Here is a 13,220-nt window from a genome sequence, read left to right as displayed (position 1 = left end):
GCTGTTGTCTCTTGCTTTCTATTTATATCTTTCTCCTGGATGGGGTTTGTGGTGATGTCATTTCCTGTTTGTTTTCTGAGGGGTTGATAGATGGTATCTAGATCTGTGTGTTTGTTTATGGCTTTGTGGTTGGAGTGCCAGGCCTCTAGGAATTCTCTGGCATGTCTTTGCTTAGCCTGTCTCAGGATATATGTGTTGTCCCAGTCGAAATGGTGGTTTTTTTTTCATCCGTGTGTAGGGCTACGAGGGAGAGAGGGTCATGTCTTTTTGTGGCTCGCTGGTGTTCATGTATCCTGGTGGCTAACTTTCTTCCTGTTTGTGGCTAAGCAAAGACATGCCAGAGAATTCCTACAGGCCTGGCACTCCAACCACAACGCCATAAACAAACACATAGATCTAGATACCATCTATCAACCCTTCAGAAAACGAACAGGAAATGACATCACCACAAACCCCAGAAACCCCATCCAAGACAAACATATAAATAGAAAGCAGGAGACAACAGTTTCGCTTCACTTGGGGATCGCCACTGATGATGTTACCTAGCCAGGTAATGAAACGTCCGGATATCAAACCTACAGCTCAGCGAGCAAACCTACACCCTAAACCTCAACCTGAGCTACAAACCTTCACAAACCTTGCAATGAAGCAATCTGATGCACTGGGGTATAAAACAGAAAAAAATTGAACAGTTGAGGGAGAACTGCCAAGCCACAAACAATTACAGGCTGCCCGGAGAATAGCTCTCTTAAAGGTACCTTTATCAATCAGTGACCTGTGATACAGTAATCAGTAAGAAGAAAACAAAGACAGAGGAAAATACAAAGAGAAGATTCAACAGCTGGCTGGTTTTGAAATTTGAATTTTTTGGTAAATCTTAATTGGGGGGGGTTTAAATAAGACCAGTATTGTAGAAGGGCAAGTAAAAGTTAGAGAAATTATTTGTAAATAGTTGTTAGTAAATTATTCCATTAGACTTTTTCAAAAAAAAAGTTAATTTTCACTGTAAGTAGTGACTTTTGGGATAGTTCTTGGCCTGTCAAATTTAACAGATAACCACATGGGGTAAATCTTTTCTGTGTTGCTCGTCTAAGTTGGTGGGGGGGGGGGGGAAGAGAGTGGTTTACCCATGCCGTTAATACTATGTCCCCTTGTGCGAGCCATCACCATCTGAGGAAAAAGGCTCTCACTGTCCACCCTATCTAACCCTCTGATTATCTTGTATGTCTGTATCAAGTCATCTCTCAACTTTCTTCTAATGAAAACAGCCTCAAGTCCCTCAGCCTTTCCTCATAAGACCTTCCCTCCATACCAGGTAACATCCTAGTAAATCTCCTCTGAACCCTTTCCAAAGCTTCCACATTCTTCCTATAATGCGGTGACCAGAACTATACTCAACACTCCAAGTGTGGCTGCACCAGAGTTTTGTACAGCTGTAGCATGATCTCATGGCTCCACAACTCAATCCCTCTAAAACCCAATAGAAGTTAACACACCTGTGTGCCTTCTTATCAACCCTATCAATCTGGATGACAACTTTCAGGGATCTATGCACATGGACACTGAGATCTCTCTGCTCATCCACTCTACCAAGAGTCTTACCATTAGCCCAGTATTTTGTATTCCTGTTACTCCTTCCATAGTGAATCATCTCATTTTTCCACATTAAACTCCATTTGCCACCTCTCAGCCCAGCTCTGCCACTTATCTATGTCACTCTGTAACCTGCAACATCCTCTGCACTGTCAACTCCACTGACCTTAGTGTCATCCACAAATTTACTAACCCATCCTTCAACTCCCTCATCCAGGTTATTTATAAAAAATGAAAAACAGCAATATCCCCAAAAAAGATCCTTGCAGTACACCACTAGTAACTGAACTCCAGGATGAACATTTCCCATCAATCACCACCCTCTGTCTTCTTACAACTAGCCAATTTCTGATCAAAACCACTAAAACACCCTCAATCCTATGCCTCCATATATTCTGCAATAGTCTACCATGAGGAAGGTTATGAAACGCTCTCTACTGAAATCTATATATATCACATCAACAGCTTTACCCTCATTTGCCTGTTTGGTCACCTTCTCAAAGGACTCAATCAGGTTTGTGAGGCATGACCTATCCTCTACAAAACCATGTTGACTATCCCTAGTCAACTTATTCCTTGCTAGATGATTATAAATCCTATCTCTTATAATTCTTTCCAACACATTGCCCACTACCGATGTAAGGCTCACTGGTCTATAATTGTCAGGGTTATCTCCACTTCCCTTCTTGAACAAGGAGACAACATTTGCTATCCTCCAGTCTTCTGGCACTATTCCTGGAGACAATGACGACATGAAGATCAAAGCCAAAGGCTCTGCATTTTCCTCCCTGGCTTCCCAGAGAGTCCTAGGATAAATCCCATCCAGCCCAAGGAACTTATCTATTTTCACACTTTGCAGAATTGCTAACACCTCCTCATGAACCACAATCCCATCTAATTCTCCTCGAAAACATTGTCTTTTTCCTGTGTGAATACTGACGAAAAATATTCATTTAGCACCTCTCCTATCTCCTTGGACTCCATGCACAACTTCCCACTACTGTCCTTCAATGGCCCTAATCTTACTCTAGTCATTCTTTTATTCCTGACATACCTTTTGAAAGCTTTAGGGTTCTCCTTGATCCTACCTGCCAAAGACTTTTCATGCCCCCTCCTGGCTCTTCTTAGCTCTCTCCTTAGGTTCTTCCTGGCTAACTTGTAACTCTTAGGTGCCCTAACTGAGCCTTTACATCTCATCTTTGCATAAGCCTCCTTCTTACTCTTGACAAGAGATTCAACTTCTTTAGTAAACCATGGTTCCCTTCCTCAACCAATTCCTCCCTGCCTGACACGGACATACTAATCAAGGACACGCAGTAGCTGTTCCTTGAACCAGCTCCACATTTCAATTGTGCCCATCCCCTGCAGTTTCCTTCCCCATTTTATGCACCCTAAATCTTGCCTAATCACATCATAATTGCCTTTCCCTCAGCTATAACTCTTGCCCCGCAGTATATACCTATCCCTTTCCATCGCTAAAGTAAACATAACTGAATTGTGGTCACTATCACCAAAATGCTCACCTACCTCCAAATCTAACACCTGGCCGCGTTCATTACCCAGTACCAATTCCAATGTGGCTTCGCCTCTTGTTGGCCTGTCTACATACTGTATCAGGAAACCCTCCTGCACACACAGGATAAAAACTGATCCATCTAAAGTACTTGAACGAGAGAGTTTCCAGTTAATATTTGGAATCACCAAAATGCTCACCTACCTCCAAATCTAACACCTAGCCGCGTTCATTACCCAGTACCAATTCCAATGTGGCTTCGCCTCTTGTTGGCCTGTATCAGGAAACCCTCCTGCACACACAGGATAAAAACTGATCCATCTAAAGTACTTGAACGAGAGAGTTTCCAGTTAATATTTGGAAAGTTAAAGTCCCCCAGAACAACTATCCTGTTACTTTTGCTCCAATCCAAAATCATCTTTGCAATCCTTTCCTCTATATATCTGGAACTTTTCAGAGAAAACTCCCAATCGGGTGGCCTCTCCTTTCCTGTTTCTAATCTCAGCCCATACTACCTCAGTAGACGTGTCCTCATCAAACATCCTTTCTTCCACCATAATACATAAGAACCTCAATTATCTGAATATCAATTATCCGAAGATGATCTTGAGGTCCCGATAAAAACATTACATCAAAGAGGTCCCGATAAAAACATTACATCAAAGAGGTGTTTCCAACACTGATTGCACCTTTTGTTTACAATGATCAAAAATGAACTTGGCTTACCGAAATGCTGCCGAGAACAGTCCTGGACATCAATGGGAGCCAAGGAACAGTCTCCAAATGACTGACTGCCCGCCCTCTCTCTCTCTTGCCTTGGAGTTCTACACAGGGGTGTACTGTGTGTGTGTGTGGTGTGTGTGTAAATGAATGAGCGAGTGGTTGATTTTGAGACCCCCCCCATAGGCAGCAGCAGTCTTGCTGTTGGTGTCCAGTCCAGCTGCCCCAGGGGTGGGGGCACATGGGAGCCTGACGGCAAGGGGCAGTGGTGGGGGCAGGGGGCTCGCACGCGGTGTGCTGCTGCCTAGTCTCCTGAACAGGGAGCAGACCTAGCAAGTGCTTGCTGTGTCAATCCCATTGAATCGATGGTGTCTGTGGGTGGGGGGGGTGGGAGGCTTCAGCAATGCAGCAAGTCCCTCACACACAAGTGTGTGTGTCTTCTGAGAAACAAACCCTGTGACAGAGAGAGGAAGCAAGGCAGGCAGAGCAAGGAAAAAGCAAACTTCAGAGTACCAGAGGAGAGGCATTGAATCAATCATCTGAGTTATCAATTACCTGAACAAAATACTGCCTGCCCATCTTGTTCGGATAATTGAGGATCCTCTGTACTGTCCTTAATTAATATAGCCACACCTCCCCCTCTTTTATCACCTTCCCTATTCTTACTGAAACATCTAAACCTTGAAACCTTCAGTCACCATTCCTGTCCCTGCTCTATCCATGTCTCTGAAATGGCCACAACATGCCACACTATTCTGGATGTTCCTGGTGTTGAAGTAGACACACTTCAAACCACCTTTCTGCCTGCCGGTACACTCCTGTGACCTTGAAACCTTCTTTATGACCTCACTACTTTCAACCTCCTGGACACTGGAACTACAATTCGGTTTCCCTTCCCATCCCCCTGCTGAATTAGTTTAAATCATCCTAAAGAGCATTAGCAAATTTCCCCCCAGGATATGGTTCAGGTATAGACCATCCCATTTGTAAAGGTATTACCTACCCCAGAATGAGCCCCAATTATCCAAGTATGTGAATCTCTCCCTCCTGTACCATCCCTCTCACCTTAAATCTATGCCCTCTAGTTCTGGACTTGTCCTCTCCAGGGAAAAGACCTTACTATTTACCCTATCCATGCCCCTCATGATTTTATAAACCTTTATAAGGTCACCCCTCAGCCTCCGATGTTGCAGTGAAAACAGCCCCAGCCTGTTCAGCCTCTCCCTGTAGTTTAAATCCTTTAACCCTGGCAACATCCTTGCAAATCTTTTTGAACTCTTTCAAGTTTCACAACATCTTTCTGATAGGAAGGAGACCAGAATTGCATGCAATATTCCAACAGTGGCCTCACCAATGTCCTGTACAGCTGCAACATGACCTCCCAACTCCTGTACTCAATACTCTGACCAATAAAGGAAAGCATACCAAACGCCTTCTTCACTATCCTATCTATCTGCGACTCCACTTTCAAGGAGCTATGAACATGCACTCCAAGGTCTCTTTGTTCAGCAACACTCCCCAAGACCTTATCATTAAATGTATAAGTCTGCCCTGATCTGCCTTTCCAAAATGCAGCACCTCACATTTATCTAAATTAAACTCCATCTGCCATTTCTCTGGCCACTGGCCGAAATATATAGGCAGAAGAGGAGATCTGACTAAGGTTACTTGGATAAAAAGTAAATGAGCAGCAGAAAACATTTAAAGAGATCATTAAAGATGTACAAAAAAATATATTCCACTGAGAAACAGTGCGAGAAAGACTCATCCATGGCTCACTTGGGAAATTGAAGATACTAAAACATCAAAAGAAGAGGCTTATAATATTGTCAAAAACAGAAACAAGGTTGAGGATTTGGAATGTTTTAGAAAGCATCAAAAAAACTACCAAAGGGAGAAAAAATAGAATATGGAGAAAACTGGTCAGAAATATATAAGCTCTTAAAACCTGCTTTTATCCATAAATAAAAACAAGTATAGTTAAAGTAAACATCGGTCCCTTGGAAGCAGAGACAGGAGAAAATATTGTGGGAGTGAGGAAATGACAGAGACTATTGAACAAATATTTTTTGTCTATGATTATCTCAGAAGATACAAGTTTCATTTTGGGTAATAGAAGGTAACCTCAGGGTGAGAAAGAGTGAGGCAATTGAGGAGATTAATATCAACAGGAAAAAAAACTAGAAAAAAATGGATTGAAAAAAATAATGGGACAAGTCCCCAGAACCCACTGACCTATGCCATAAGATTCTCAAAGACATAGCCACAGAATAGTGGAAGCACGTGCTATGAATTTCAAAAATTCTTTGTATTTGAGAATGGTCTTGTCAGATAGGAAGTTGCCAAATGTCACATTGTCTCTAGCCCTTGTTTCTTGAAAAACAAAGAGAAACTGCAGTTCAGCTAATCTAACATCAATTTGGAAATGCTGGAATTAATTATTAAGGAAATAAAAACAATAGACTTAGAAAAACCATAGTGTGATTAAAATAAATTTGTATGATTTTACTGAAAGAAAATCCTGTTTGACAAATTTGTTTGAATTTTTTGTAGAATATAGTATACCTTCATTTTCAAAAGACATTTATTATGAGGCAACACAAAAGGTTAATAGACAAAATAGGAGCTCATGAAGTCAAGAATATAGCAAGGATTGAGGATTGGTTAATGGACAGGAAACAGAGATTGGGCACAAATGAGATATTTTCAGTATTGACAGGCAGTGAATAGTGACGTATCACAAGGGTCAGTGGTGGATCCTCAGCTATTTTCAATCTCCGTTGATGACTTAGATGAAGTAACAGAGCAATGTACCTAAGTTTGGTGATGATACAAAGATTGGTGAAAAGATAAGCTCAGTTGAAGTACACAAACAAGTTACAAAGAGATATAGGCAAGTTAAGTGAGTGGAGACAAGTTGGCAGGTGGATGTAGAGAAGTTTGAAGTTACTCACTTTGGTCAAAAGAATAGGAAAGCAGAAATGCTTTTTAAAAGATGTGAAATTGATAAGTGTTAAAGTTCAAATAGACGTTGGTATACTTTTACAAGGTATGCAGAAGATTAGCATAGAGATACAAGAAGCAAACAAGGTGGCAATTGACATGTTGTCCTTTATTTCAAGGGAATTGGAGTACAGGAATAAAAGTCTTGCTACAATTGTGCAGTTCTGGTGAGACCAAACCTGGAGTACTGCATGCAGTTATAATCTCCACATTTAAGGTAATATATATTTGTATGGGAGTCAGTGCAATGAATGTTCACTAAATTAATCCCTGGGATAAAGGGATTATCCTATGATGAGAGGCTGAGTGAATCAGGTCCACATTCTCTGCAGTTTAGAAGAATAAAAGATAATCTAATTGAAATGTCCAAGATTGTGAAGGGATTTGACAGGGTAAATGCTCAAAGATTCTTTCCCTTGGTCAGGAAATCTAAATCCTGGGCATTCTCTTAGGATAAGGGGACAATCATTTTGGAATGATGAGTAGAAAATTCTTTACTCAAAGAATTGAGATTCTTTGGAATTCTCTGTCCCAGAGAGTTGTGAAATCTCTGTCACTGAATGCATTTCAGGGCAGGATAGATAGATTTTAGTCTCTCAGGGAATCAAGCAATATAAGGATCAGGCAGAAAAAGGTGTTTGAAGTTCAAGATCAGCCATGATCATATTCAATTTTCTTTTCGTCACTCATGGGACATGGGGATCACTGGCTGGCCAGTATTTATTGCCCCATCCAGTTGTTATCATTGAGAAGGTGGTGGTCAGCTGACTTCTTGACCCACTGCAGTCTGTGTGATGGGGGTTGATCCACAATGCCCTTAGGGAGGGAATTCCAGGATGTTGACCCAGTGACAATGAAGGAACAGCATATATTTCCAAATCAGGATGGCGAATGGCTTGGAGGAGAACTTGCAGGGGCTGGTATTCCCATGTATCTGCTGCCCTTGCCCTTCTATATGGAAGTGGTCATGGGTTTGGAAGGTGCTGTCTTTGGTAAATTACAAGTGCATCTTGTAGATGGTACACAGTGCTACTACTGATTGTCAGTGGTGGAGGGATTGCTGTTTGTGGATGTGGTGTCAGGTGCTGGCTCCATATTCAAAAGCCTGGTGTAGATCTGGTCAAATACTAGCAATCTGAGGCTGCTCTTAAAAATTGGAGACATTTCTCCTGGATGGTGTCAAGTTTCTTGAGTGTTGTTCAAGCTACAACAATCAGGCAAACATGGAATATTCCAAGAGCAGGCATAACATTATTGTGTGGTCTACTTCTGCTCCTATTTCTGGTGTTCACATATTCTATGTTTTCAGACTTTGTGAAGTAGGGAAGAAATAGAGAGAGGGAAATAGTTGATGTTCCTATAGATGTTCCTATTGTAAGTCTTATACAAATAGATTGAAAATCCAGTTTGTAGTTGAACGGTGGTAGCTATACCATAGGTTCATCTTCCTGTAGAATATATTGTAGGAAGAATATACTGTATGGTATAGCTGCCACTTGTCTCAAACAGTTAAACTATAAAGTGGATTTTCAAATTGTGCCAGAAGTGATTTAAACCTGTACAATATAGTGCAGGAAGGAGTCTTTTTCTCAATATCACATGGTGGTAAATTCTAATCTGAAAATAGAGATGGGGCAATAATGTGTTTTTGAAAATAGAAATAATTGTGGAGTATCAAATGACCTAGAGGAAAATAGCTTATCACATCATTCTTTTCATACATATGGAAAAGTCAGTCAAGATTATATCTACCCTTCAGGAATCTTGAAACCTGTGGTTTTCAGCAGAAGGCTGCTCTCCAGAATCTGGATGCCAGTCAGTATGTGTCTGTTGGCAGAATTCAGGGATGGCTGCAGACGTCTCTCATTCTGATTCTGATGCAAGCTGGATTGAGAGGTCGAGGGGCTGTGATCTTGAGAATATCCGGTCAATTCAGGCAAAGAGTTTTCTGCATGGGCAGCCTGTGGTCTGAGGTACCAGTCTGCAGTGATGAGCGGAGTTTGTGAAAGCTCCTGTACCATCTGAGAAGTTGTTTGAGGATTGATGTAATCTGCTAATGTCAGAGATGATAATGTGGACATTATAATAACAAGATTGAAACGCTAATTTTGATCACGCTTGCAGGTAAAAATTGCAAAGGTCAACATCCAAATTATTAGGTAGAGCACATGGAAGGCAAGAATCTATTTATGCCATTTGTGCTCGTACTGTGGAAATATTCTGCTGTTAAACAAAAACAAATAATTTAATTGCGCCATGTAGGATCATACTCCTTGGATGAAATCAGCTAAGTATAACTTGTCAAATTTTGCTCTGTAAAATTGTTTTGTACTAATCATTCACAGGATGTGGGCTTCGTTGGCTAGGCCAGTCTAGTGAGTTTTCTCATACAACTGTCCCAAACCTGCATCATTAACTCAGTACCACACCACTATGGTTACCTGCATTTCCAATGCCAGCCTGTTTCTCCCACTCTTTTTAGGTGAATGTTCTCACCAGAGCCAGCTTATCTCAGTATATCAGGTGCTGGCTCCATATTCAAAAGCCTGGTGTCGATCTGGTCAAATACTAGCAATCTGAAGCTGCCCTTAAAAATTTGAGATATTTCTCTTGGATGTGGAAGACGCCCCACCTTGCAGGCAGAGGCCAGGAGCTCCTGGAGAACTGGGTGGTGCAGAAGGCACCACCTTTTGCCCCAGGACTAGCAGAGGAGGCCAAGACACTACATCCTGGCAGCCTGGTTCAAGGCTGGCACCGAGGTCAGTGCAGTCTCAACTATCTAGAAGAATGGTGAGCAGGGCCAAAACGAGGTTAGTGGCATTCTTGCTCCAGTAGGATAGGTGTCACCACCTTCTTTCAGATAGAACACTCTCAATTGAAGTTTATACTGTACCCATCTCCCACCAAGTTTCATGCTCTACCACTTTTGCAAATTCATGTAGCATCTGTCACTCTTTCTCACCCATCCAAATTCCCCCTTATTACTAACCTTGTGATGCCCTCTGTGCTACCTACTCACTCGCTGGGGACACCTTTCCCCATCAGCACCAGCATTAACAGCTATACTATCTATTTTCATCTCACTCAATCTCTCCCTTTGCCTGAATTGGGGTGGAGAGAGCCCTATTGGTGGTGATAGTGTGTCTGGCATTCGGTTCCTCAGCCCTGTGAGGAGAGGATCCTGGCCCTTGCTGGCAAAGACCACGACCAGTCTGACAGGGAAACAAACTAAACTGGTCCCACCTGCCTGCATTTGGCCCATATCCCTCCAACCTTTCCAATCCTCGTATCTATCCAAATGTCTTTTAAATATTGTAACCATACCCGCATCCACCACGTCCTCCGGCAGTTCACTCCACGCACTGAACACTATTAAAAAAAGTTACCCCTTACGTCCTTTTTAAATCTTTCTCCTCTCACCTTAAAAGAAAGCCCCTAATTTTGAACTCCTCCACCTTAGGGAAAAGACCTTTGCTATTCATGAGACCTATGCCTCTCATGATCTTATGAACTTCTATAAGGTCATCCCTCAACCTCCTACACTTCAGTGAAACAAGTCCCAGCCTATCCAGCCTCTCCTTATAATTTAAACCCTTCATTCCCAGCAACATCCTGGTAAATCTTTTCTGAACCTGCTCTAGTTTAATAATAGCCTTCCTATAACAGGATGGCCAGAACTGCATACAATATTCCAAAAGGGTATGTACAACCTCAACATGATGTCCTAACTCCTACACTCAAAGATCTGAACAATAAAGGCATGCATGTGAAACGCCTTCATAAGTACTCTGTCTACCATTGACGCAAATTTCAAAGAATTATGTACCTGAACCCTTAGGTCTTTCTGTTCTACAACACTACATTAATTGTTTAATCCTACCATTGTTTGTTTTACCAAAATGCAATACCTCACATTTACCCAAATTAAACTCTATCTGCCACTTCTTAGCCCATTAACATAATTTTAGATAATCTGAGATAATCTTCACTGTCCATCACATCACCAATTATGGGGTCATCGCAAACTTACAAATACAAATTAAATGACACCTGTGCTTTATAACTTGAAATTAAATAATTCAATGATTGGTTTTGGAGTGACAGAATAGAAATGTGCTGTACCTTCAAAAGAAGCAGCTGTTCTGGCTGTAGTGCTGTTATATGCAGACACCTGGAATGTTTCCTTCAATTCGTCATTCTGCGTTGAAATGGAATAATTCTGTTTTTGGTCAGAAATGAGACCAGACTCAATTCTGGTCCAGTAAATGAAGTATGACTGGACAGCTGAAACACTGCAGGTCACGTGAAACAAAAGCCATTTATTAGAATGGAATTTCAGTGTTTCATTTTCACTCATTCAAGGAAAATATCTCAGCAAGCAACACCATCAGTTGTCTTGGACAATGGCTCTGTGGCTGATTTGAAATCTGAAGTGGAACATACTTAAACCCATGAGCTAGAGTTTCCCAAACTGGTCCCAACCCTTATATTGGCCACAACTCCAGGCTGACAACCAAGAGTTGGTCATAACAGGATCTCAGTCACGGGAAACCAGTTCTGGCAACCATTGTCTAACTAAAGAAAACACACCAGGGAAAAGGGCTCACAGCAATGTCAGCTGGGCAGTCCCACTGTTTGAAATGGACATTGAAGAGAAAGCAGGAAGAGTTGAGGATGCCTCAGCATGGGTACACTCAGCTGTCTATAGGGAAGTCTGTAGGGAAGAGGCCAGAGGTAGATATGCCTATCGGAGTGCGGAGGATATCCTGCATTGATGAGTTTGTCCCTGTGAGTCTGTCACTGGATTTAGGAGACACCAACTTCAATGGCATCTCCACGTCCAATAAACTGTCAATGTCAAGATTTGGCAGAGGGCCACACGACTATGAAATTCTGGTTCAAATTCAAATTGGCCCTAAGTGGGTCTTCATTTATACTAACTGTCTGCCTGCTCCCATCCCATCTCAATACTGGCGGAAGGTTTCAGCTCATCGTTATATGGTCTAAAACACTGTAAATTTTAGAGCTTTCCTTTAAACATTGTTGCATGAGAAACCAGGCCCTTTGCATTCTGATCTGGTTAGAAAATATTTGTGCTACTCATAAAACCTGCCATGTTGCCCTTCTGAAATCTCATCCAGACAAAACAATGCACAACAAATAATGCTCAAAGTTCCTTTACTGAAGGGGATTTATGAGGGGTAGGTCTTGCCTTACAAGTCTTATTGAATTCTTTGAGGAGGTGACCAAGCATGTGGATGAGGGTAGAGCAGTGGATGTAGTGTACATGGATTTTAGTAAGGCATTTGATAAGGTTCCCCATGGTAGGCTCATGCGAAAGTCAGGAGGCATGGGATAGAGGGAAATTTGGCCAGTTGGATAGAAAACTGGCTAACCGGTCGAAGTCAGAGAGTGGTGGTAGTTGGTAAATATTCAGCCTGGAGCCCAGTTACAAGTGGAGTTCCGCAGGGATCAGTTCTGGGTCCTCTGCTGTTTGTAATTTTTATTAATGACTTGGAAGAGGGAGTCACCTTCCCAGCTATGTTGCCTCCAGCTCCACCCTATACCCCTATTTATCTCTCAGCCCCCTTCCCCCTCCACCTTTCTGATGAAGGGCTTATGCCAGAAACATAGACTCTCCTGCTCCTCAGGTGCTACCTGACCTGTGCTTTTCCAGTGCCATAGTTTTTGAATATAGAAAAGTGTGAAATTATGCACATTGGTAGGAAGAATAGACGGGTAGAATATTTTCTAAATGAGGAACGGCTTCAGAAATCTGAAGCACAAAGCAACTTGGGCATCCTAGTTCAGGATTCTCTTAAAGTGCAGGTTCAGTTGACATTTCAGGCGGCAAATGCAGTGTTACCATTGAGGGCTAGGGCACAAGAGCAGAAATGTATTGCTAATGCTTCATTAGGCTCTTTTCAGACAGCATTCGAAATATTGTAGAGTAGACAGTCAGAAACTTTTTCCCCGGGCACAACCGAGTGTTACAAGGGGACATAAATTTAAGGTGAAGGGTGGAAGGTATAGGGGGGATGTCAGGGGTGGGTTCTTTACCCAGAGAGTGGTGGGGGCATGGAATGCGCTGCCTGTGGTAGTGGTAGAGTCAGAATCTTTGGTGACCTTTAAGCGGCAATTGGATAGGTACATGGATGGGTGCTTAAGCTAGGACAAATGTTCGGCACAACATCGTGGGCTGAAGGGCCTATTCTGTGCTGTATTGTTCTATGTTCTGTGTTCTAAGTCAAGCTCTCTATATTTCAGGCACGTGCCTGATTCTGGCACATAGTAGACATAGGAGATCTTAAGCAGGGCCGATCTCAGAAGCTAAGCAGGTATAAACTGGTGAATTGAAGCTGAGACCTGGACAGGTATCATTCTGGAATTG

At 42.2% G+C, this 13,220-nt stretch overlaps 1 protein-coding gene across 2 annotated transcripts in view; it reads right to left on the bottom strand.

Annotated features, from left to right (window-relative positions):
* LOC122554375 (reelin domain-containing protein 1-like) overlaps window positions 1-13,220 on the bottom strand; it is a 58,096-nt gene that overhangs the window by 8,944 nt on the left and 35,932 nt on the right. The window contains exons 4-5 of one of the 2 annotated variants that reach the window (XM_043699297.1): window positions 10,952-11,121; window positions 8,582-8,879 (exon numbers count right to left, since the gene is read on the bottom strand). In XM_043699297.1, the coding sequence (XP_043555232.1) occupies window positions 8,582-8,879; window positions 10,952-11,121 (468 nt within the window). Of the gene's footprint in view, window positions 1-8,581; window positions 8,883-10,951; window positions 11,122-13,220 lie in introns of both variants that reach the window. The other variant, XM_043699287.1, reaches the window with a different exon arrangement.

The sequence above is a fragment of the Chiloscyllium plagiosum genome, chromosome 1 (assembly GCF_004010195.1).
Source record: "Chiloscyllium plagiosum isolate BGI_BamShark_2017 chromosome 1, ASM401019v2, whole genome shotgun sequence".
Taxonomy (NCBI): Eukaryota; Metazoa; Chordata; class Chondrichthyes; order Orectolobiformes; family Hemiscylliidae; genus Chiloscyllium; species Chiloscyllium plagiosum.
Note: the sequence above shows the minus strand (reverse complement) of the source record. Positions and strands in the feature narration are given on the sequence as shown.